We start from the raw sequence: 25,998 nt of genomic DNA, 5'->3' as shown, positions 1-25,998 counted from the left end.
CTTTTTTTTCATGATTTTGGACAACATACTATACTATGACTTTTTTTTCATGATTTTGGACGACATACTATACTATGACTTTTTTCATGATTTTGGACGACATACTATACTATGACTTTTTTCATGATTTTGGACGACATACTATACTATGACTTTTTTCATGATTTTGGACGACATACTATACTATGACTTTTTTTCATGATTTTGGACGACATGCTGTACTATGGCTTTTTTTCATGATTTTGGACATGCTATACTATGACTTTTCTTTTCATGATTTTGGACGACATGCTATACTATGACTTTTTTTCATGATTTTGGACGACATACTATACTATGACTTTTTTTCATGATTTTGGACGACATACTATACTATGACTTTTTTTTTCATGATTTTGGACGACATACTATACTATGACTTTTTCATGTGGAGGACATACTATACTATGACTTTTTTCATGATTTTGGACGACATTCTATACTATGACTTTTTTCATGATTTTGGACGACATGCTATACTATGACTTTTTTCATGACTTTTTTCATGATTTTGGACCACATGCTATACTATGACTTTTTTCATGATTTTGGACCACATGCTATACTATGACTTTTTTCATGACTTTTTTCATGATTTTGGACGACATACTATACTATGACTTTTTTCATGATTTTGGACGACATGCTATACTATGACTTTTTTCATGACTTTTTTCATGATTTTGGACGACATGCTATACTATGACTTTTTTCATGATTTTGGACCACATACTATACTATGACTTTTTTCATGATTTTGGACGACATACTATACTATGACTTTTTTTTCGTGATTTTGGACGACATGCTATACTATGACTTTTTTTCATGATTTTGGACGACATACTATACTATGACTTTTTTTTCGTGATTTTGGACGACATACTATACTATGACTTTTTTTTTCATGATTTTGGACCACATACTATACTATGACTTTTTTTCATGATTTTGGACGACATGCTATACTATGACTTTTTTTCATGATTTTGGACGACATACTATACTATGACTTTTTTTCATGATTTTGGACCACATACTATACTATGACTTTTTTTCATGATTTTGGACCACATACTATACTATGACTTTTTTTCATGATTTTGACGACATGCTATACTATGACTTTTTTTCATGATTTTGGACGACATACTATACTATGACGTTTTTCATGATTTTGGACGACATGCTATACTATGACTTTTTTTCATGATTTTGGACGACATACTATACTATGACTTTTTTCGTGATTTTGGACGACATGCTATACTATGACTTTTTTTTCATGATTTTGGACGACATACTATACTATGACTGTTTTTTTCGTGATTTTGGACGACATACTATACTATGACTTTTTTTCGTGATTTTGGACGACATGCTATACTATGACCTTTTTTTTCATGATTTTGGACGACATACTATACTATGACGTTTTTACATTATTATGTGTTGTTTATGTGTTTCATGGCCAAAAGTAAAAAAAAAGGAAGAGCTGGCAGCATCTTGTGGAACAGACTGCGTTAAATGGGCATTTAATGTCATCTAATATCGAAATCATATCATGGCGGACTTTGTAATATCGGAAAATATAGTATTGTTGCGTTACGAATCGATATAATAGTTTTTCATGATGAAACTGGTGCTTTACACCCCTAATCTGCAACATGTGCATCTCTCGTTCCTGTCTTCTCACCATGGGCTCATCAGTGTTCTTCTGAAACTGGACCAGGCGGACCCTGGTGACATTCTCCAAGTCCATGTCTCCGTTGGTGCTGTCTGGGGAGTCTCCGTTCAGGTAAGGTGAGGTGGGCGGGGGGGTCACCCTCAGCGCCTCATCGCTGTAGACCTCATGGGCCACCACATCGTGGGTCTGCAGCAGAGCCTGGAGTGAAAACAGACAGTCAAGACTGTTACATCACATGGAAGCAACTGCAGTGTCACTGTTTTTCTGTAGTGTAACCCAGTGGGAATGAAGCCCATGCTGCACACAGTATCAATGTTAGTATGTGAGTGGACAGCTCAAATGTTGGACAGAGTGTGGCTTACACTAATCCCCTCTGGGCACTAATCATGTTACTGACACAGTGTGTTTTTACAAACAACTCTACTCGCTGTGTTTTCCAAATGATCACATCTGCTCATCAGAGCGACAGTATGTTCACTGATGATGCATGACAGACACGGGGAGCTCAAACAGCTGGCACTCGAGGCTTTTAACTTATCGTGAGCATTAGTGCAGCTGAGAGGAACAACGGTTTAAAGACAAAGGCGTTGGCAGTGGATTCTGACAAGTGTTTGACATTGAAGACCAACAAAATGACAGCAGACTAAGTTGATAATTACCAGGAACAAAGCCTGTCCTTGGATCACTGCTGCATAAATGAAGCCATGCACTACTCAGGGTAAAGTTTAAAGTGAAAGAATTAGTAAGTGAGGCATGCTTCTTCCCATGTGCTGCCACGCCAAAGCCCTTCACACCCATTCTGCTATCAGCACTGTTAAATGACTGTGGCAGCATGAAAAACCCAGCCGGTCAGGTCAGAGAGCAGGACAGGCTAATTGGATTGAAGCAAACCTGAGGCGTGACTGTGACAGCTCCAGTAAGTGTCACAGACTGAATAAGCAGAGGGAAACACCTCAGCCTGCTGTGCTGCTAACTGGGCTAAATGAATGGCAGCATCATCCTACAGTTAGCCGCCGTGCAGGTTTGTAAGTGACGATAAATCCAATGGAAACAATACAACTTACATGCAGTAAACGTCTAGTCGTGCACTCAGCGAAATAAATTCCCTGTTGCTGTTCTATCCAATTACTGAGATGAAAACTGCAGCTACAGAACAAGCTACACGATGTTTTACCTTTGCATGAAATCCGCTACTGACTTCCTCAGATTCGCTCTCTATGTCTGTCAGTTAAATCCTCCATCTTGTTCTTCTGTTCGTCTCAGGTCTGTTTAAAGCCACTACACTTATCTGACAAATATGCTGCCATTGACGGTCACCGCGCAAGTATATCCACGCTGAAGCCCTTCAGCTCTCCCTGCCGCTCTAATGCTTCTGCCTCCCTTCTTTTCCCTCTCCATGTGTCTATCTCTCGCCAAGCTCAGGTGCTAAGCAGCTTTGTGGCCGAGGGAGTTATGTGGATTGTCAAAGAAGCCTTCTTCTGACACAGTGGCTTGTAATCTCACACACCAATGAGCATGCTCTACATGCACAGGCCCCAAAAAGTCTCATCCTGTCAAAACAATACGAGTGTGCTGCATTGCTGTGTGAGTGTCTGTAGTATCCCACCATGAAGTGTGGCTGTGTGAGGATCCTCCTGAGCTCCTTGGCCTCCATGTTCTCTGGGTAACAGGAGATGGTTTCCAGTACCTGGTGGAGAAAAGAAAGACGAGTAGAAAGATGTTAAGATTGCTCATAATAAATGCTCTTTAAAAGAATTAACACGTCAAAGCGCAGTATCTGATGGTGTTGTTTAGATTATTAAACGTTTAACGCTGTAGTTGGTAACTTTTATAAAAATGACTTGCACATATTTGTTGAAGCTGTCGCTATATCCACACAGCAGCATATAAGACGAATAACCTCTGAAGATATTCATGTTCCTTTGCTTCCTTGTAGTGCTTCTAATGACACACGTGAACAAAAACAACCAATCAGAGCCGAGGAGTCTCAGTCAAACTGTCAAACTCGGCACCGCTGATCAAAAATGAATCTGAGATTCTGTTGCTGCGTGGGGAGCCTATAACACAGCATTTCCTCCCGGGAGACTGGATCAGAGATTTAATCACTGGACTTTTCGGGGGACTACCTCAAACTGTAAAATTATGGGAGAGAATAACCTGCGGAGTTTTCAGTCACTGTCAGACATATGTGATCTGGAAAAATCAGACTTTTTCAGACTCTATTTTGATCGTGAAATTCAACCTCACAGCTCAACCACAAATTCAATGTAGATGACTGGACTAATATGAAATGAAAAAGTTCACTTCCTGTCTGAGGTAATGGAAAGCAAAAAAAGGGGGGGGCATTGACTTTATATGTGACTGTAGAAGCATTAACCTGACTTGTCTCCCATTAATTGTACATCTAACCCATTGTCCGATTCTTTTGGTGGCTTCCTCAGCCCGTTGACAAGAAGTGGAATGCACTCTCGGACATAAATAATACTCTCACAGTTTAATACATCGGAACTAAACCTATCATCACCTCTCCTTTTATCAAAGACATTGGGACTCCCTCCTCTTATTTACAAGAAGATGTCTGGCAGCCATGTGTGATTTTTTTGTTCATTTGATTTTTGTTCTCGTTATTTTAAAAGTATGTTCAAAAATCAATAAAAATAAAGTTAAAAAAAAAAAGTCGAGCCCACTGGCTAGAGTAAACTCTCATTTTACAGTCGGTGCAGTAACAGAATCTTCATTCAGATTTGATCAGCGCTGCCTAGTTTGACAGTTTGACAACAGTTCATGAGCAGAGTTAGGAGTCCCTTTTACACTGCCAGATTTTCGGCGAATGTTGGGCCATTTTGCCGGCAAGCTGCGAGCATTTAGACACACAGAGCCGGATTGGCGAGTTGATCCGAGGTGCCCAATTTTCCACCGTGTAGGGGTAGATATATCGGCGGAACCTTTTTGGTTTAAAAAGAACGAGGCGCCCCTCCGCCACAGGAGGGGCTGTTGAAGACACATTTTGTTACTTGCTCACGCCCCCCATTGCCCCGAAAAAAGGCACATTCTGTATAAACAAAAGTAGGTAGGCGGCATTTTGCTGCACTCCCCGATTTTGTTTTTATACTGCCAATGCTGAAAGAAGACCGATTGGGCTTTCCTGCAAATTTGCACAATTCCTATTTAAAAAGGGCTGCAGACTTCTCAGCTCTGATTGGTTGTTTTGCGTGAGCCAAGGTGGATTCTTGTAAATGCAATTAGACACACTCTCAGAAGAAGAAGTAGCACGATTTGTTCCACAGATAATCTGTCTCTTTTTAATAAAAGTTACCAACTGTAGCTTTGAAAACCACATGAAGAAGATGCCAGTCTGCAATCTGAAAGTGTCCCTTGTTTAGTGAACATGAGCAGAGAGTGCGTCACCTCTTTGGCTCTCTGCACTCCATCACTCGGAGGGTTTCTGATCTGAGGGGACGACCTGGTGTTGATTTTGTCATAAAGCTGAAATGACAAACATGTAAGAACTTGACAAGTGTACCTCATTAAATATGAAAGACCCAACACTACCACGTGTGCAAGACATGATGGACAAATAGTGCAAGTAGGTTAATCTTGTAGTGACACCTGCTGGGCACTTTTGGTACTACAGAGACAGACAGTGTGGTGTACTCACATCTAACAGGGTGTGGAGGTGCTGATCCTGGAAGACACTGTGGAGAAAGTCCATGTCTTTCTCACTGCAGTCTGTCAGTGCGTGAATCTCTTCTAGACTGTCCAAAACCTGTGATACTGCCCCTGCACACACACACACACACACACACACACACACACAGAAGCAAACACTCAGAACTATTTAACCCCAAGTACCTGCTGCATCGCCCACAGAATGCAAAACAGAAACATGTATATGGCATCAATATAACACAGAGGAAAGTCACACCACACGTTACACATCCACAAACAGGCAAAAACAAAACCACAAAACAAAGACAAGCAACAGACATCACGACACGTAAAAACACGCACAAACACTCAGAACTATTTAACCCCAAGTACCTGCTGCATCGCCCACACATGCAGCAAAACCAGAGAAACAGCGGTATATGGCATCAATATAACATCAGAGGAAAGTCACTTCAAAAAGTCACAGTGAGGATGATGGGTAAGGAGCGGTGCGCCCCGGAAAAATGCAGAATATAGATTTTTAAAAAGTGGAAAATGCAAAAATATGCAGAGAAGAAGAACTCAAATCTGATATACTGTCTCTTAAAAAGTGTTCTCAGGCTTAAAGTGTCACCTTCTCACACACACACTCCCATCTACAAACATGTATAATGCTGGGCTCATAATGGGCTCGAGAGAAGAACAAATGAGACTTTGATTCGGTGACCTCTATCTGTAACAAATGAGTTACTAAATATTTCATATGTTAAATTAGAGACTGTGGATTACTCCATCCTTGAAACTTTTAAAGTGCTGAATCTTTAACACAGTCTTGAAGAGGATAACAAGCAGTGTCTGTTCGGTTAACAAGAGAACCCTGGAATAACAGATGAACACTCCATGGTAATTGTTTAGCAAATGACCAAACAGAACTTTCAGATTTAACGACAATTCTGTAATTTTCTGGAAGACTAAACATTCAGGCAGCTGAAATAAAGTAGGGTGCAGTGTACAGATGTCAAGGAGTTGTAACGTATGCTGGCTTCAGCCATCTTACTGTTCAATCAACAATGAAGATACATGTTTTAAAACTAAAATCTAAGAACTTAAGCAGAAACCTGATGATCTGATGAGGTTTTTATATCATCCTATAGCTTGTCAGTAGTGTTCTATAAGTCTTCAATCCGATCATTCACATTTTGTTCAATGTAGGTATGTTTCAGCGTCAAGATGCTATTTTCCCAAGCCCTTCTAAATGTGTTACCACGTGACCTGATGTAGGCTTCTGCATGATGTCCCATACTGTGCCTTTTGAGTATTTTGTGTTACTGACCTTTCAAATAAGTTATACCTCTGAGTGAGGCAGTGGCAGACCAGCAACTCCCATGATCTGTGAGGCAAAATTCCAGTTTCTGTCAAAGGAGTCTGACTTTGAGGAGAACGACAGAGCTGCTTCAGCTCCATGTCACAAAGGGCTGTCTGACTGTTCAATACAACAATGAAGATACATGGACTTTTAAATGCGGACTTTTAAATGCACGTAAACAGCTTTGTCCGACTGAAACCAAATGCGTGTCCGACTGAACCTTTTAAATGGGACCTTTAAATGCACGTAAACAGCTTAGTCCGACTGAAACCGGACTTTTAAATGCACGTAAACAGCTTAGTCCGACTGAAACCGGACTTTTAAATGCACGTAAACAGCTTAGTTCGACTGAAACCGGACTTTTAAATGCACGTAAACAGCTTAGTCCGACTGAAACCGGACTTTTAAATGCACGTAAACAGCTTAGTCCGACTGAAACCGGACTTTTAAATGCACGTAAACAGTTTAGTCTGACTGAAACCGGACTTTTAAATGCACGTAAACAGTTTAGTCCGACTGAAACCGGACTTTTAAATGCACGTAAACAGTTTAGTCCTACTGAAACCGGACTTTTAAATGCACGTAAACAGTTTAGTCCGACTGAAACCGGACTTTTAAATGCACGTAAACAGCTTTGTCCGACTGAAACCGGCCTTTTAAATGCACGTAAACAGCTTCGTCCGACTGAAACCGGCCTTTTAAATGCACGTAAACAGTTTAGTTCGACTGAAACCGGACCTTTAAATGCACGTAAACAGCTTAGTCCGACTGAAACCGGACTTTTAAATGCACGTAAACAGCTTAGTCCGACTGAAACCGGACTTTTAAATGCACGTAAACAGCTTAGTCCGACTGAAACCGGACTTTTAAATGCACGTAAACAGCTTTGTCCGACTGAAACCGGCCTTTTAAATGCACGTAAACAGCTTAGTCCGACTGAAACCGGACTTTTAAATGCACGTAAACAGCTTAGTCCGACTGAAACCGGACTTTTAAATGCACGTAAACAGTTTAGTCCGACTGAAACCGGACTTTTAAATGCACGTAAACAGCTTAGTCCGACTGAAACCGGACTTTTAAATGCACGTAAACAGTTTAGTCCTACTGAAACCGGACTTTTAAATGCACGTAAACAGTTTAGTCCGACTGAAACCGGACTTTTAAATGCATGTAAACAGCTTAGTCCGACTGAAACCGGACTTTTAAATGCACGTAAACAGCTTCGTCCGACTGAAACCGGCCTTTTAAATGCATGTAAACAGTTTAGTTCGACTGAAACCGGACCTTTAAATGCACGTAAACAGCTTAGTCCGACTGAAACCGGACTTTTAAATGCACGTAAACAGCTTAGTCCGACTGAAACCGGACTTTTAAATGCACGTAAACAGCTTAGTTCGACTCAAACCGGACCTTTAAATGCACGTAAACAGCTTAGTTCGACTGAAACCGGACTTTTAAATGCACGTAAACAGTTTAGTCCTACTGAAACCGGACTTTTAAATGTACGTAAAAAGCTTAGTCCGACTGAAACTGGACTATCCGTAGCTCAACTAACACACCTAGATAATTCGATTGAAAATCAAACTCTTGCTGCATTTATCCGCTTGGCGTTCTGCGCATCCACCACTTCACCTGAAATAAGGAGGAGATGACGTAGCAGCAGTGCAGTAACTCCCGCAAAAACAAACATACAAACAAACACCAAGAAGCAGAAGATGCACTTCTAGACGGACGAGGAAACTACATCCATGCTCCGCCATCTTCATTCGTTGTTAGCTTCCTCTTTGGGTCAACCGGAGCTAGTTCAATACGCACTACTTTAAAAAAGGACACAGCACCACCTATCAAGGCAGACTCAGGTGTACTTGGTCAGAAATTCGATTTTCTCTTCTGCACGTATACTCAGACAAGACGAGAAGTCGGACTTGACTGATCAGCCGAGCTATGAGCTTAGCTCAACTACTGTGTACATGTAAACGTACTGACCTCAGACGACCCTACTGCCAAAAAAATGCGAACAATTATTATTATTATCAGCACTCTTACGTCACTGCTTTTCGCTAACGCTAAGGCAGAAAAGAACCCTGATGGAGTCAATCTTTAACCATGTTATCCTATCAGATTGTTTGTGTCTCACAAGGTAACAACCACAATATTTGTGTTTGCAGAGCTTCCTGTGACTGGATTAATGACAATGCATGTAAACAGAACATCAGAGTGAGCATCTGGATAAAAAGCACACTCATCAAACCACAGGGGTTTTCTCAGAGGGACAGGAGAGGAGACAGGGAGACACACAGAGGAAGCCATTTTGGAGGATCTGGACCCACATCATTTAACACTAAGAAGAAAAAAAATGCAACTGAAAAGCGAGTGATGAAGTCATGATGATATCACACATCAAGATTCTATGGGTATGGGGGAGGGATACGTACTTTCAGCAGCTAGCAGTCCTAGAGACAGCACAGCAGAAGAAAAACAACACCAAAGAAAGAGAGGCTGATATTAGAGGAGGTTTACTGCAGCTATGGATGTAGACTTTTAACACCTCACAATGACAGATAAAGAAAGAGAACAGGCAGACAGAAGAGAGTCAGAGAGCGGGCAGTGTGAGGAGGCAGGAGGGCAGGTTGGTAATAAAAGGAGGCACAGGGGAAACAGAGCAAAGAGCAGCAACACAGAGAGAAAATCAGAAAAGCTGCCGAGCTGCTGGCTGCAAGCACCTCCTATACGACACAAGGATGTGACCAGCATCATGTCTGGAGGTCTAGAAAGGCAAAAATAAACCAGTCACCAGGAAACATGACTGCAACAGACTGCCAGCCTCAGCAGAAACTACATGTGTGGTGGTATTAGCAGACCTGGCTGCAGCAGCTACAGATAAACACAAGCAAACAATGTAGCTTCGCTCATTGCACTGATTTCTAAGCTGATAATAAAACACCGCTCATTTCCTACAGTTTATGGCAGCAACACGAGTGGTTTCTATACGCTGATAACTACCAGGTACAGTTCTTTTATCAAAGGAAGTGAAAGTTTGTGGCTGAGACAGGGAAGTGAGGCTGTTGGGCAACATCTGTCTTCATCCAAGCTGGGGAAGTTCTGCACAGACAGTTGGGGATCACATTAAGACACTAAAACAGAAACCATGAGAATAGAAACTGGGCTAGAAAGTGAACGTGGCCTTTGGCGTAAATGCGTGTTTCATCTTTGACCTTACATGACCCTCCAGTGGATGTTCAACTGTCGGGAGGACTAACTCTTATTCGTCCATGGGCCAAGTGGCTGTTTGAAGAGCTACAGTTACCTCAATATTAGTCAGAAAGATTTACAATTGGGCCTGAGTCAAATTATAAAATGTCCTGACCATGAGCCTAAACCAGGATATGCACCAGCATCTAAAATGCAGTTTACTTTAGGGGGTGGTTCACTTCATGAGCTGGTTACTGTGACACAGCTGCCACTCAGGAATGTCTATCATACCAAAATATCATCTGCACACATGAACATTTTCATAAATTATTACAAGTTTTGCCACCTTGTTTGGTACCGAAATCTAGTCTGGCCCATGGACTGTAAGTAGCAACATTTATTGTCCTTTAGGTGATATTATCTGACAATTCAGTGCATGTTTTAACTCCTTTAGGTTGCTTTACCCACCTGCACAAACTTCAGAATCCCTTCAGCAATTCAAATAATTAGACTGGTAGTAGTTACAGTACCAGTGCATTTAGTGCATTTAAAAACTAAAATATTTCGTATGACAGGTTAGAGCCGATTTCCACCTGGTTTTAATATGCGTTTTGGGTGATCCGATCACAAGTGGACGACCAATACGCACTGGGATCTTATCACTCCAACCACTGCCCAGGTAGTCTGAGAAACATTTGACCACATATCTTTGGCAGTGTAAATGCTCATGCATCCTGGTGCATCCCTGACAAAAGCCCTATTCAGACTGGATTAGTTTAACGTGTAGACAAGGGGTGAAGTAATTATTACCAGGGATTTTAGTCCCGTCCGAACGCGCCATGTCTATAATCACTACGGAAAATGTCAGTAAAAATTACGGCAACTTTTATCTTCTGTAAAACGGTCTGGAGAAAATACCTCGGGTGTGAACGTGATCCTCTGTAAAAATGTGTGTAAATATTTCGTCATAGTCCTGTTTAGGACCATTTTTCCGCGTTTTTCCGGTGATGTCGGCAGTCGTGGGAGACTAATCAAATAGGTTGAGAAGAAAGCACTTTTCAGGACCACAAGACTTCTGGTAGTGTTAGGTAGGCCTAATATAAATCCATGTTGCGAATCGTTGTGCACACACAATCCTGATCATGGGCAATTTTTCATACTGGGCTAATCATCAGCATAGCACACACATGCCAACAGGGAGATGACGCCCAGGTGCAAACCGAGTTACCGCTCCCATCTCTGGTAGAATTACGGAGATTTCTTGTCCTGTGTAAATCAGACATTTATATCAGGCATCCTGTGGTAAACTGACATTAGTCCACATCCCTATGTAAAACTAATCCCGTCTGAATAGTACTAAAGACTACGTTATCAGTGCAGGGTGTAGTGGCTGTTTTGGTGACAGCACGCTAACTAAATTGTTGTGTGACCATCCACTGCTTTGCCCTGTGGAACGAAACCTGTTAAATCCTGATCCAGCTGTACTGACTAGTGAGCAGTGAGTGAAAGCGTGGATGGAATAATTGTGCATGGGGCTCTTTGACCTTGTAGCGTAAGTGACATAGACAGTCATGAAAACTAAACATAGCTGGAGACACGATACAACACAGGTGTGAACCGCCATGTTGTCTCGGCTGTCTACTTGTGTTCGGATGACTAAAATGTAGGTGTAACAGGCTCTTGGAGTTTTATAAGAGCAATTTTTTTCCCATTTCAAATATTGTTGTGCTACTTTTTAATGGTTCGTAGCAAATACTTTTTCCAAAGGAGCTTCACAATGTGTTCTTTATGCAAGTCAGATTCAGATTAGCTCTTGATTCAGCTTTAAATATTAATATTTTACCAAAAGAAAAATTTTATTAATCATTTTTCATTTCATTTCATTTTTCCATTTTTTTATTAATCATCCAGAACACCAAATATAATGTTAGAGGTGTAAGTTTAAAATCAATGTTAAATGGCCTTTGCCAATTGTGGATATTGGTCCACAAATTTGCAGCATGTGGACAATAGACGATCTGAGGCCTGCACTATGAAACAGGATTTGGAGTTAGCGAGGTAACTTCAGGGTTAACGCTTGATTTTCAGCACTACGAAGCTGGTTCTCTTTTTACTGGGTAAATCACCGTGGCAACTGATGCTCGTCATTTAAGTCTTGGATGACGGTAAATTTCTGTGTGGTGTTTTCAGTGTTTCAAAATCTTCCACAGTTTGTCGCTTTCATCCCGCGCCACTGACATTTCTCTGTCTATCGCTACCGTTTCATCTCTATATCATATCATATGAAGCAGCCTGATTGACGCTCGCAATTAACACCCCCGCCACTTTCACATAAACGTGCTTGTGGCTGGATATGAAAACCCAGAGTGGGCTGAACTGGTTGATAACCAGCTTTGTAGTACCGGTTATCAAGATGACCAATGTCAGGGTTATTCAAACCAGATAGCGAAAAGATATCCTGGGTTATTACAGAATCTACATAATGATGATTTGTGCAATGTTAAACATGTTAAGTTGTTTTTAGTGGCTGTAATTTTGTAGAATATCTTCCATTAAAAGATTCTGGCATGTGTGTTGTGTGTTTTATTTACCTGTATTTAAAATATATATACTAACAAACTGGTAACTAAAGCCAGATGTAGATCCGATGTGTGATGTACCTGAGGAGGTGGGGTCATCTGAGAAGTCATGTAGCTCCTCTGGGGGGTCGCCATAGTAGGAGTTAAACTTGTGGCTGGAGACAGCAGCCAGCACTGCACCCTGGGAAACAGAGCAGGGGTAACATGGCTGTTACAGACAGCCTCGATGCTGTGGGGTGTGTGCGCATGCTTTGTATGTGTTTGTAGATGAGGCCGTAATCTTGCAAAAACATCTGACAAGAAATTAATCTGGGTCATCAGAAGCAGCTGCACACTCCGAAGGAGGCGTTGCTTCCTCTCGTCTTAGATGTAATCGCAATGACCGGGTCGATTATGACGCAGAGTGTAACATCAACACAGCGCTAACCTTCAGCTTCCTCCTGGCGTTGAACTTCCTCAGCTGCTCCACTGTCTCAGGCAGGTGGATCTTGTAGGCATACCTGTCCCTCTCCTACACACACACAAACACAGATATTAGCACAAGTGGAAACCATTTACACAACGGTGCGGCCATCAGCATGCAGACACATTAAAGCAGAGCGGATGTGAAAGCAGGGCTGTGGTTCCATACAGAAGGAAGTGTTCTTGAGTCAGCATCAGTGAGGCCAGTGGTCAGAGGTGACTTTGAGTTGCTAGAGCTCAAACACCAAATATCCACACAATGTGTAATGTAACATTAAATGTTACACACGACCACAAAGGGTTACAGACAATAACCAACAGCGAGGGCTCTTAAGCTGTCGTCAATTTATTACAAGCAGTTACGTGTGTGCGATCTTGCCTTCAGCCAGGGGTGGTTGAGGGCCTCGTAGACGGTGATCCTCTCAGCAGGGTCCAGCATCAGCATGCGTCTCACCAGGTCCTTGGCGCTCTCAGAGATGTGGGCCCACTGGCGCGGGTTCATCTGGACCAACACATGCAGGACGACACGTTCAGAAGCACGTAGAGCACTGGCAACCACTTCTCAATTCTCGTCTGTTATGTGACGGTAAAGCTGCAGTGTTGGCGCTGCTCATTCTTTATTTTTCAAAATAAAATCTGTGAGTTCAGCAGCAGCTGTTCGGCAGCAGCATGATGGAGGATAGCACGGCGTCGTCCATCAAGCCGCCTGCCGTTACTGCATCTGCCAAAGATTAGCGCACCAAGCAGGAAATTCATACTCTCAGCTGAAAACAGAGAATTTAACAGGCCTATCAGATTATTCACCATCTCTCACTGGCTTTTGTGAAGAGATGAAGTAGTGTGTAATTTGATGCACTCACTGAACATCAAATTAGGAATACATATGAGGAGGTAACAGTAAAAATAGCTCAGAGCAGGCGTTCATTAATTAGGGCTGTATCACGTTATGTCTGGTTGGCAAGAGGGAGAAGACGACAGGAGAGGAAATACAAATGAAAAATGAATTTTAAAAACTACTAGGAGCACAACCTTGGCACACACTGCAGCAAAGCCACGAACACGAGTTTCCTATTGTGCCTATCTTCAACTAAATGTCACCGCTCCAGCGCAGTAACAAACACATTCACACAGATGATGGTGTCTTGTCGATCGGCTCCTACCTTGTACTTTCCCTTAATGATCGCCTCAAACAAACGCTCCTTGGTGCCATAGAAAGGAAGGCAGCCAGAGAGGAGGATGAAGAGGATGACGCCACATCCCCACACGTCCACCGGTTTGCCGTATGGCTCCCTCTTGACGACCTCTGGGGCCATGAAGTGGGGAGTGCCGACTCGACCTGAGGAGAGCCGACAGAGAGACAGTTTGGGAGTGATTAGCTACGAGGAGTTGATAAAAAACGGAAGCATGGTGGAAATCTGAAGAGATAAATGGTGTCATGACCCAAGGAATGTGACAAAGAGCTCAAGGCATTGACCTGGCCTCCAAATTCCCCAGATCCCAATTTGACTGAGCATCTGCAGGACATGCCAGTACCCCAGATGTACTGCCGATCCATGGTGGGGCCTGTACGGATTGGACATAGCTCTGACATGTCGAGGTATGGACACAGGAAGTCACGGTAGATCCTTCGAGTCCTGTGGGTTACGAAATGACATACCAGCATGTCCCAAGGATGCTCGATCAGATTTGGATTGAGGGAATTTGGAGGCCAGGTCAAGGCCTTGAGCTCTTTGTCGTGTTCGCTGGGCGGTTGGGGCGTGTCAAGTGACATCCACGATAGTTTGCTGTTCACGTCACCTGTCAGTGGTTTTGGCTGATCGGTGTATGTAGGGCTGCAGGTAACAGATTTTTTGGTATTAATCAGATAAGTGTTAAGCCTCTAAAAATGTCAGGAAATCCTGAAACGTGCCTTCATGTCTGCCATCCCACAGTCCTCAGATATTCAAGTTAAAATGGCTTAAATGGTGTATACAACCCTGATTTCAAAACAGCTGGGACGCTGTGTTAAACATGAATAAAAAACAGAATGCAATGATTTCCGTTCCAACCTATATTTAATTGAATACAGTACAAAGAAAAGATATTTAATGTTCAAACGCAAACTCTATTCTTTTGTTGTAAATAAAAGTTCTTAAAGTGAAATTCTTTGTCAAGATCCACTACTGGGCCCACAAACATTTCAAGATTTAAAGACACTGAGATATTAGTTTCTCCAAATACTAATAAGATTCAGTTCGTGTATTCAATACTTTTTTCCTGTCATTCCACTACACTGGACATAATTTCTATGGATTGAAATGTTAAACAATCTTTATCTGTGTGGTTTTATTGGGTTAATACTAATGTCTTGTCTAAATTCCATGTAAATAGCTGCACTGGAATCATTGCATCTTGTTTTTGTGTACGTTTAACACACCAAGCATCCCAACGTTTGTGGAATAAAGGTTGTTTGTTCTCACTTAGTTTGGAGCTCAACTAATTTAATCATTTATTACGATCTGTCGAAACCTTATTTTCTGTCTTAGGGCTGCAGAGACCTGAAGTCTACCCCCCATTCAGTGGGAGAGACAGGTTTCAACCCAGGGCCAACATACAACCCCATCCACCCCTACGGAAGCTTTACATTTTCCAGTTCACCTAATCTGCATGTCTATGAACTGGGGACAATCTAGAGCTGCTGAAGGAAACCCACACAAATGACAGTAGTCAGGGTTTTCCCTGCCTATCTATAGCCCCTTTTACACTGCCAGATTTTCCGCGAATGTTGGGCCGTTTTGCCGGCTAGCTACGAGCATTCACACACACAGAGCCGGATTGGCGAGTTGATCCGAGGTGCCCAATTTTCCACCTCGTAGGGTAGACATATTGGAAGAACCCTTTTAGTTTAAACAGACCGAGGCGGCCTTCCACAACAGGAGGGGCTGTTGATGACTTGTGGGAGGAGCTGTTGATGACGCCGCACGTGTGAGCCACTGGCGTTGGATAAACAGGAAACAGCTGAAAGCAGGAATGAGCAGCTAGTAGCAAGAGGGAAACACAAACCTGACAGACACTGTAAAGATGAGCAACTGGGGAGACAAGGAATTGCGCGCCCTCCTTGCCCTCGCAAACAAAGAGGCCATTAACTGTCAGATGACGGGGACGGTGAAGCACGGGCCGACTTATAAGAGAATCACAGAAGGACTGACCAGCAGTGGCTTCCCTCCCACGTCACTGTTTACGTCACATGCTGAGCTACACGTTTTGTTACTTGCTCACGCCCCCCATTGCCCCGAAAAAGGCACATTCTGTGTAAACAAAAGTAGGTAGGCGGCATTTTGCTGCACTCCCCGATTTTGTTTTTCTACTGCCAATGCTGAAAGAAGACTGATTGGGCTTTCCTGCAAATTTGCACAACTCCTATCTAAAAAGGGCTTAAGACAAAGGTGGGCCGCCTGGGGGGCGTTCAGATGTAGCGTCTTTTGCGCGCACAAACCCATTACTTTCAACGTAGACGCGCGTCATGTGCGCTCACAACCCGAAGTGACGCCATAGCGGCGCACATTCAGTGCGACGCGCTTGTTTTTTCGTCCGGCGCACAACTCCACGGACCTGCTTCTCCCTCCGGTGTTGTGTCAGATCTCGGTTCCCCCTTGGTCTCTCCTACTGTTTCCCACGGAGCTCTGCCCCATTTGAAAGGCGGAGGAAGCCTGTATGTGGAAGGACGTCACCTCCGAGATGTAGAATGTGTATTATAGAAGAGAAACACACATTTCAGGACCGCTGACTTGTATAATCAGAACAGACATGTCCTGTGATTTTCAGCCTCCCTTCATATTTAATAGAGGGGGGACAATAGGAATATTCTCAGCTGTCAAGATGTGCCTGTTGTAAAGGGTAAATATAATCATAGAAGGCTGAAAATCACAGACATGTCTGTTCTGATTATACAAGTCAGCAGTGCAAAGCTCAAGCATGTGGGGGCCTCCTTTCGTATTTGATAGAGGGGGGGACCGTACCTAAAAGTACAGCTGTCAAGATGCCCCCCGCCACAGGCCTTTGCCACCTTGGTCTCGAAAAAACCCAGGGAAAACCCTGGTAGCCATGTCTAAAATATTGCTTGTCCGTTGCTCATCTTGTTACCACAGTCATATGTTTTCTCTGAACACTTCTTACTTAGTTTGATCAACAGAAAAAAACATTTTGCAATGATGTGGAGATTTAAATAAGCACCTTAAATAAACATAATGATCAAAACTTAGAATTTATTTTCCATTCTTTGCCTGATTGTTTAATCATTGTGTGTGTAGTAGGGACAAACTGTCTGACTGTACCTCCAGCTACTAAACCAGACTCTCCCAGCTGTATGGCCACTCCAAAACCTCCCAGCTTGACCGGAGCAGAGTTTTCCTTTGAGGCCAACAGCACACAGTGAGGCTATGGATAGACAGAAGAGAGGTCCAGCAGAGATAAATAAAAATTAGGACAAAGAGTTAAACAGTAGATTTATGACTCATATATTTCAACAGGTTAAATAAGGAACTCATCAACAAATGCGATGATGACTTTTTCTTTTTACTGATGAGGAGAACACAATCTTTGCAGTGTACAGTAAATGTGCAAAGCATTGCTTTTGCTCTTTCTGTGCAAAAGTGCAGCATCCCATATGATGAATTGCTGGTTAGAGAACCTCAGTTTCACATTGACAAAACAGCATGCGCAACTAAAACCACAACTTCATTATAACGCCAATACAGACAGGAAACAGGTCTTGCTCCAGCATTTAGTAAGCAAGGGATCATCAGCATAAAGTGAGATGCATGAAATTACAATGTCTCAGAGAGCTGCAGAGTAAGGTGATGAGGAATTAGGCCTACGTAAAGTTTATTCAGACTTGATATCAACTCTTTATGACATACAGGAGAAGGGAACTGTTGGGAATAAATACAGGTAATATCCTTAACATGAGAAGTCAAACTACAGGCCAACGACTGACAGAAGAAGATGAAAATGAGAGAAATGTTGTGAGAGAAGCAGCAGATAATGTCGTAGATCCTGATCCTACTTATACGTACCTGCGATTAACACACTGGAGCCCTATTTGCATGGGATTCATGTTGAAGGAGGAGGCAGGTAATAAAATAAAATACTTGCTCTGCTCCGCAGTAAGTAAATCTATTTTACAGGGTCGTGTTCGCTCCTATGTGGGGAAACTGTGAGCATCATTCTCCAGCACGCTTACTTATTATTAAAGTTAATTTAATATCAGATTCTTTGAAACAAAGCCTCCTCCACTGTTGCACAGAAGTCACACCGAGCTGGTGATAAAAGGAGGTGCAGCTTTTTGCATGCAAAACCTCAGAGATTCATTTTCAAACACAAACTGACCACAAGGCGTGCTGGAGAACAAGCTTTTGGGACTGCAATCAATACGATATACTACATGCACTCAAGACAAGATTAATGTCTCTGATCTGTGCATGCAATATAACAAACACCACACCTTCTTCAGAAAAACTAGTTCTGTTTAAAAGTTGTATTCTTGCTAATTTGAGTAACCTTTACTTCAGATACAGGGTGAGAGTGCGGTGGACTCACTTCCTGTCTTATATATTCTGTATTTCTTGTAATGGGGGCTTGAGGGGCGTGGAGGATGTTGACTGAGGCGGTGCAAAACACACAGTGAGAGGGAGGGGGAGTGAGAACAAGAGGCAGAGACAAGAGGACCGGCAGACTAAACAGTCAGATCTGTGAGAGCAAGAGGGGGGAGAGAGTGAAGAGGCATTTTAATAAAGGAGAGGACAACGACCAGGATTGAAGGCGAACTGAGAACAGAGAGCTGAGAGGAGGACGGGGAGGAGCAGACTATCAAAAGGATGTGGAAAAAAAAAAGTGTGTGCAGGATTTATGACTCATTCAGAGACTGAAGAAAAAGGTGAAGATAGCAAAAGAAAAGTGTTAAGGACAAGAACTGGCATTGCATAATATCTTATCATATATGTAACTTTTTAAACTGGTTACAGTTTGATGGAGGACAGAAACACACTGGATTGCTCGACTCCGGCACATCCGTGCACTTTCCCACACATCTAAACTGCAGCTGTGCTGAAATCGCTACGCAAGGAATACTGACGGTGAGTGTTCTGCTTTAATCCCAACATCTGTGTGTGGCCGTCAGACAGTGACTTAGCATGAGTGTTCATACATGTGCAGCAACTCCTCAACTTGGACTGGAATTTATGGGTTAAATGGGCATGAAACTTAAATTAGTCATGACTCCCACAGAAAACCGAACTGTTGTATGTTTTCCAGAATATTCAAAACCCTACGTGTGGAGCTCCTCTTTTGTAGGGTGTTGTACCTTTTTCATGGCATTACATTAATTACTATAATTTACATTTCACACTGAGTATTACATGTGTGACCTTTAAAACTACAACCCACACATTACTCACCTGTCTGTGCATTACTCATAAAATACGTAACTGCAGTTTCACAGTGTGGGCACGCAACCTTTTCTTGCCTTTCACCTCGAGCTGTTTAAAATTTCTGTATTTGTTCTGTGACACACAATGAACTGATATTTTTTTTGTCTCTTCTTTCTCCTCAGCCACAATGACCCTCTTCTCCTCGGCCTCTTCCTTCCCCTTTACTCCTTCAGCCTCTGCATCGTCTAACTCCTCTCTTCCTATATCGACTTCTATGTCATCCTTCTTCTCTGCCACCTCTCTCCCCCCTTCCTTGTCCCCTTCCTCCAACACTTCCCTAAACCAGACTGGATGTTCGTTTGATGACACCGCCCTCCGTCTGCCCCTGGCAGTCCTTTACTCCCTGTTCTTCCTCTTTGGGCTCGTGGGGAACCTCTTCGCCCTGTGGGTCTTCCTCTTCCTGCATTCAAGCCGCAACTCTGTACGGGTGTTCCTCATCAACTGTGCCGTGGCTGATCTGGTCCTGCTGGCGTGCCTGCCCTTCAGAGTGTTCTACCATGTTAACGGAAACAAGTGGGAACTGGGATCTGTGGCATGCAAAGTTGTGGGGAATCTGTTTTACATGAACATGTACATCAGTATTACTTTGCTGGGGCTCATCAGCCTGGACAGATACCTGCGGTTGAAGGGGAAAGGCAAGGCACGGAGAGGCATGACGATGATTCTGTGGGGACGCAGCCGGCCGTGGAGCTGGGTGGCATGCGGGGCTCTGTGGGGTCTGTCGCTGATGGCGTTGGTGCCCATGATCGCCACCGCAGAGGACAAAGAGTTCAACGGCAAGTGCTTCCAATACAAGCAGCGCAGCAGCAAAGCCAAAGGGAAAGCCTACTTCAACGCCGTGCTTGTGTTGTTGTTCTGGCTCGTCTTCGTCATGCTTGTTGTCTCCTATGCCAAGATTGCGTCCCAGCTGCTGCGGGTGTCACGGGACAAACCGGACCTTCCCAATGCACAGAGATACCAGAGAACTGCCAAGAAGTCCTTCTTCGTCCTCTTTCTGTTCACCATCTGTTTCGCACCCTACCACGCCTTCCGCCCCGTCTACATCCTCTCCCAGCTCAGCGAAATGGCATCTTGTGGCTACTTGCAACTGGTGGACCGCACCAACGAGGTGATGCTTCTGTTCTCCGCCTTCAATAGCTGCCTGGATCCTGTCATGTACTTTCTGTTATCTGGCTCTGTTCGCAAAACCGCCCTCCAAGCACTTGGACACCGACTTGGCCACCGTTTTCTCTTCCTAAACGACGCGACATCTAACAGCTCGACCACCGAGTTCAGACGGCCATCTGTGCCTATGGCTTTCCCGAACACTGAACTGAACACCCCCTCAGTCACCCCTAGAACGAGTATCTGCATCATCAACTCCACCCTCCGCCGCACAGGACTGACTACGCTTCCAACTACTGGCCAACAGTGATGACAAATCTGACTGCAACAAAGCCTGAACACCCGAGAAATAAATTTCTGACATTTCTAACACAGGCCGGACTGCTGAGCTTATTCTGTACAAAACTGAGCATTTCTACACGTTCTTACTTCTTTTGTTCAAAGAAAAATAAATATATGTTTTTTACTCCTAAGATATTCTCCCTGTGCTGGCTTACAAACACCTGTGCTGTGAGAGAATCATTGTTTAAATTGCAGTTTAACGCCTGAGTGACAGACTGACAATACAGTAACGTCTGAGGAGACACACTTCAGTGATGACTGTGACAGCAGCTTTTCTTATAATACATGTCATGTGTGTTTCCCGTCAGAGAGAGAGAGAGAAGTGTATTTCGGTGATAATAGATTGAATGCATCTGATGACATTTTGAAAAAAATAAATTAAATGAAGTTGATTTGGAAAGAAAGAGATGCAAAGACAGACTTATGTTTCCTTCCTGACACTCAGACAGAGGCATAGCTCAGACTGTTTAAACACCACCTGGTTTGACCCACAGCTATCGGTTTACACTGAACACAACGAGTGTTGATCCGTCTGTGGACTGTGCTGTCAAATGGTAGTGATAGTAGGAAGATCAAGGGCCAGGTTCAGGACTGCTCCATCTGCTCTAGAAGTGTTCGTCTACTGGCTAATCCTGATGCTAATCTGACTATAAGAGCTTTTAAAGGACCAAACTCGACCCAGCAGGATGGTGTGCAAACTAACAGCTTCTATAGTTAGACTGACAAAGCCACATCATACCTAGAGGTTAATGTAAAAAAGCAGATGCTGACGGGGGTGTTTTCTAGTAAACTGTAAAGCCTTTGACCTTTATCACCACACAGATTTTGTGAGGAAACAGTCACATCAGAGTGTGTGGTATAAAAAGGGTTAAAGAGGAACTATGGTGCGTTGATAATTTGTGTCACAATATTCAGTGTCTCGATGAAGAATGTTCACATTAAATGAGGCCAAAGTTTCAGATAATGACGCAAATGTGAGCAGCAGTAATCCCTGACAGCAGGAACCTCGGGTTTCCTACCGTTCTGAAGACCATGTTTCAAACAGTTTTTTCGCTAACATCAGGGAAACATGCAAACCTGGCTGCCTGTGTTACAGTGGAAAGTGCCGCTCTTCCACTTTACAGCTGTTTCCTGGCTGTGATGATGGTGCAGAGACGCCAAGATACATTAGATCTCACCTTTACATCCCGATGGATCACATTGTTGTCGTGGCAGTACCGAAGCGCCTCCAAAATCTGCCTCATGTAGTGGCTGGATGCGCAGAAAGCAGAAGCAGACAAGGGGGAGATCATTTAGGCCAGCCGCAAATTGTTTATTTCAGGCTTTATTAATATTTAAAATGCTCTCCGCACAGTTCCCAGACTGTGCGTCCTACCTGGCCACCGCTTCGCTGTACACAAACCCAGCGTCGGCTCTCTTCACGATTTCGAAACACAGGTCTGCTCCATCCATGCTGAGAAGAGTGAGAAGTCAAATTAGGATTCCAGCGATTATAGTCGAACTAGTATCTCTCAGAATAGTGTTTAAAACAGAGTGCATAAATCGACATCCGTCAGGGAGCCATTTTACGACCTGCTGTCACTGGCATAAACACAGAGGCACTATATTTTCATGATAGCACTTTTCAGCCAGTAACAATCCCCGGGGGAAGCTTTCAGTAGGATACGGGACACAGATTCGCAGCATAAAACCCACGCTGACGAGACACAGTAACCAGGCGAGTTGATTAAGAAAATTATATCTATAACAAAGGCTGGGAGGGACGAGCAGAGTGCTGTCTCCTGCTTCTGCAACGTCTCCTGTGGATTTATATGTATGTAACGCTGACGCAGGGCTGCAAGCGCACAATATCAGTCAGGATCAGTATGACCTTTGTTTCAATCTACGCCCACACTAACAGTGTAGTACAGTACTTTGAAAATGTATAGTAACATAACCTCTTTATTTATTCCTCTCCAGCAAAACATATGCAATCATACCATTTATGCTTCATATTTTGCCCAGGCATAGCTCTTCAGTAAACCTAAATGACATCTATGTCTACTACATGAGCTTTAACATCTTGCTTATCACACATATTTTGTTTCCGCTGAGGCCTCTAATACGTCTGAAACCACTGAAGTGAGGGGGCTGGACGTGTTGGCGATGAAGTGTGAAAAAACCAAGCGCAACCATCTGCCAACTGCTGGTAAATTTAGTCTGTGGCTGATAGATTGGTCTGCATATGCAAGATCATTGCATGCCATCTATACATTGTTTCCTCTCATGAACCAAAAAAAGTGATATTCAGCAGCTCTACAGACACAGTGTCTGGTAGGTTGGACTGATCAGCAGCTGTGGTGGTGTTTCCTGCTCTGGTTAACAAGAAATAAAAGACGAAATATCAAAAGTGAGGATGGTTTGAAGTGCACGTCTGGTTACATACTGCATTATGTGGTCAAGAGAGAGTGAGCAGCACAGACTTACAATTCAAAGACCATGTAGAGCATGCCATCAGAGCTGTAGGTCTCCAGCAGCTCCACAATGTGGGGGTGTTTCAGCATGTGGCAGATACTGGCCTCTCGCTTCAGATCTGGAAAAGAGAAATCAGACATTCACATCACTCCAAAGTAATTACAGCACAAGCACAGGTTGTGTGTACCTGTATCTGCCTTTCTAATAAGTCAGCTTTTATACAAAGCCTCAAACGCAGCATACGTGACAGTCAGAAAACTAATTCCCATTCACAGCTTCACTGGCGTCGCCTGAACTGTGCTCAGCTCTGGATTATCAGGTGCTGCTTGGCTGAAGCAACACACTGATGTACTTTAAATCATGACTTCTCCACTGCACATCACACCAGCAAAATTGATGTATGCTTTTAATTTCTCAGAGCTTTTATTGTTGAGTCACTCAAGGGTTTTATGTAGTTTGTAGCATCAACAGTTTCAGTGTTGAATGTCGTCCTGTGGGTGTATGCATCACTTTCCAACCACTTCCTTTTTTATATGTGACTAAACGTGCAGGGTCGGGTACCGAAAACTCTGTACTTTTAGGTACAGAGTTTTCGGTACTACGGAGTACTGATTCACGTCTGAACATCAGTATTTTCCAAGGTAGTGTTTCTGGGTGACAATGCCGGGCTCAGACAGGAGGCACTTCGAAGCAAGGAGGCCTCTTCCCAGCAAGCCGTCTACTGTCTTTTCATTTTTCATTTTAGGACTAGCCTAGCATCACCACTCTCTGTGACTGAGTTCTGAGTCTAAACTAGGGCTGGGCAACATAACGATATTTTATTTATGTCGTGATATGAATTAGGGCTGTGCGATATGACGATATATGTCGTGTGACAAAAGAAAAATGTCTATCGATTCATATTTTGCTCTATCGTTTATATCGTTGTGACGCAAATTACACTTTTTACCGTAATATTTTTTGTCATTTGGACGTTTTATTGATCTGATTCACCAGCTTTCTCGCTACCAGCACTCCTCACAACAACTTTTTATTCATTGGATTAAAATCTGCTATGTCATGATAGGTATCATTATCGGGATATGAATTACCTATATCAGGATATGAGATTTTGGTCATATCGCCCAGCCCGAATATGAATCGTACTAAATATCGTCTTAGATTTTGGATACCATAACATCTTAAGTGTTGTCTTTTCCTTGTTTTAAAGGCTGCATACCATAAAATAAAGTCATTTTCTGAACTTACCTCTCGCTGTCTAGCACCAAATCAACCCAACAATATCACAGCAAAGGTCAAAAATATTGTGATATGTGATTTCTTTCCGTACTGCAAAGCCCAGGTCGAAACAGAGTGGGAGACACGAGCCAACACACACACACACACACACACACACACACACACATACATAAGCAGACAGGCAGAAAACACAAGATTAGCTCTATGTGTGATTAGAAAAGAGGAACAGAACCACGTGTTGACCTGGGCCGAGGACGAAAGAATGATGTCTACAACATCACCCCTGCAGCTCTTTCAAAAATACTCTTTTTTTTTTTTATACAGAGAAAGTAAAGTACCATAAAGGTACTGCTGGGTGCCAGCACTGAACTCCAGGTACCTACATCTGTTCAAATGTGAACTGCACCCAACCCTATTAAGCACTATTTCCCCCAAGCATAACATGCAGAGCTATGAAAACAGGTCAAAAAGCTTTCATAAAGACAATGCAACAGCACAAAACAAAGTGTCACAGTGACAAACCAACTGAGTAACCACACCCATGACAAATACAGTCACAGCAGAGTTAGGTTTTGGTGGTTTATGCAGCTGCCTTATCTTTATCTCAAGTGAAAAGTGGGTTAGAACACTCCCTGATGTTTATTTGAGACAGAAAGACAGGTCGGTTGGCGCCTCTTTTTGTGACGATTTAAGGAGATAAGAAGGCCACCCTCATCCTTTCACACCTCAACAGACCTGCCACAACTCCACTCCACCACCAGAGGGAGCTACAGAGCATTTCATTGACACAGAGGGATCCCATTTGTTGTAGCTCCTGAGCACACAAGGTGAGCCTTTACATGTTGGGTAGCACCAGGTGCAGGGCCACCAGAATAACATCTCCACTGCTAATTCAAATGCACATCTGGCTCACACTCATCAGCATCATGCCCTCTCATTATTGACACATCCAGATGACACTGCAAATACAGTTACGACATTCCTCATCCTCTGCCTGCCTCATTAAAGAACACTGAGGGGAGAACACGGCTAACAGGAGTGGACGGCGTTCTCTCTTTAAAGAGGAGGAAACAGACAATATTGAAGAGAATGACTAACAGCTGGAGAGACGAGTGGTGAAACAGAGTTAACGCAGACTGCTGAGGGAGGCTGACAGACATAATGTGCTGTTCTTGAGCTCCTCACTCCATAAAAACCTCATTTACACACTCCACTCCCCATCTGCAAGTCTACTGATCTTTGTGTGTGTACGTGTGTGTGTGCTCATTGTGTCGTGACAGACCAGTATCATTATGCAACACAGAGAAATGACGCTGTGTCCCCACTACAGAGCCCCCATTCTACTGTTCCTTTGCTTTCATTATTTCTCTCCTCTCTGCACTCGTCCTTGGCCCGTCTCATCGAGTATCTATTCTCGAG

The 25,998-nt window shown here is 43.2% G+C and overlaps 2 protein-coding genes across 10 annotated transcripts in view; one reads left to right on the top strand and one right to left on the bottom strand.

Moving 5' to 3' along the window:
• The window catches only part of LOC125884654 (peripheral plasma membrane protein CASK-like), a 59,148-nt gene that overhangs the window by 15,220 nt on the left and 17,930 nt on the right, over positions 1–25,998 (bottom strand). For 4 of the 9 annotated variants that reach the window (XM_049569677.1, XM_049569675.1, XM_049569682.1 and 1 more), the window contains exons 3-15: positions 23,353–23,458; positions 22,262–22,339; positions 22,065–22,137; positions 17,287–17,389; positions 14,134–14,309; positions 13,353–13,475; positions 12,939–13,022; positions 12,593–12,692; positions 9,176–9,193; positions 5,385–5,509; positions 5,135–5,212; positions 3,333–3,413; positions 1,736–1,924 (exon numbers count right to left, since the gene is read on the bottom strand). In XM_049569677.1, coding sequence (XP_049425634.1) covers positions 1,736–1,924; positions 3,333–3,413; positions 5,135–5,212; positions 5,385–5,509; positions 9,176–9,193; positions 12,593–12,692; positions 12,939–13,022; positions 13,353–13,475; positions 14,134–14,309; positions 17,287–17,389; positions 22,065–22,137; positions 22,262–22,339; positions 23,353–23,458 — 1,334 coding nt within the window. The remainder of the gene's footprint in view (positions 1–1,735; positions 1,925–3,332; positions 3,414–5,134; positions 5,213–5,384; positions 5,510–9,175; positions 9,194–12,592; positions 12,693–12,938; positions 13,023–13,352; positions 13,476–14,133; positions 14,310–17,286; positions 17,390–22,064; positions 22,138–22,261; positions 22,340–23,352; positions 23,459–25,998) is intronic. The other 5 variants (XM_049569676.1, XM_049569683.1, XM_049569681.1 and 2 more) reach the window with 2 other exon arrangements.
• Positions 18,686–21,988, top strand: LOC125884656 (probable G-protein coupled receptor 34). The gene is made up of 3 exons (XM_049569689.1): positions 18,686–18,887; positions 18,976–19,086; positions 19,563–21,988. The coding sequence occupies exon 3, from the start codon at positions 19,568–19,570 to the stop codon at positions 20,852–20,854; it is 1,287 nt and encodes a 428-aa protein (XP_049425646.1). The 5' UTR covers positions 18,686–18,887; positions 18,976–19,086; positions 19,563–19,567; the 3' UTR covers positions 20,855–21,988.

The sequence above is a fragment of the Epinephelus fuscoguttatus genome, linkage group LG24, assembly GCF_011397635.1.
Source record: "Epinephelus fuscoguttatus linkage group LG24, E.fuscoguttatus.final_Chr_v1".
NCBI classification, from domain to species: Eukaryota; Metazoa; Chordata; class Actinopteri; order Perciformes; family Serranidae; genus Epinephelus; species Epinephelus fuscoguttatus.
The sequence above is the reverse complement of the archived record's forward strand: the minus strand, read 5'-3'. Positions and strand labels throughout refer to the sequence as shown.

Bases quoted from the DNA above. Each gene is read 5' to 3' on its own strand.
- LOC125884656 (XM_049569689.1), top strand. From the start codon at position 19,568: ATGACCCTCTTCTCCTCGGCCTCTTCCTTCCCCTTTACTCCTTCAGCC.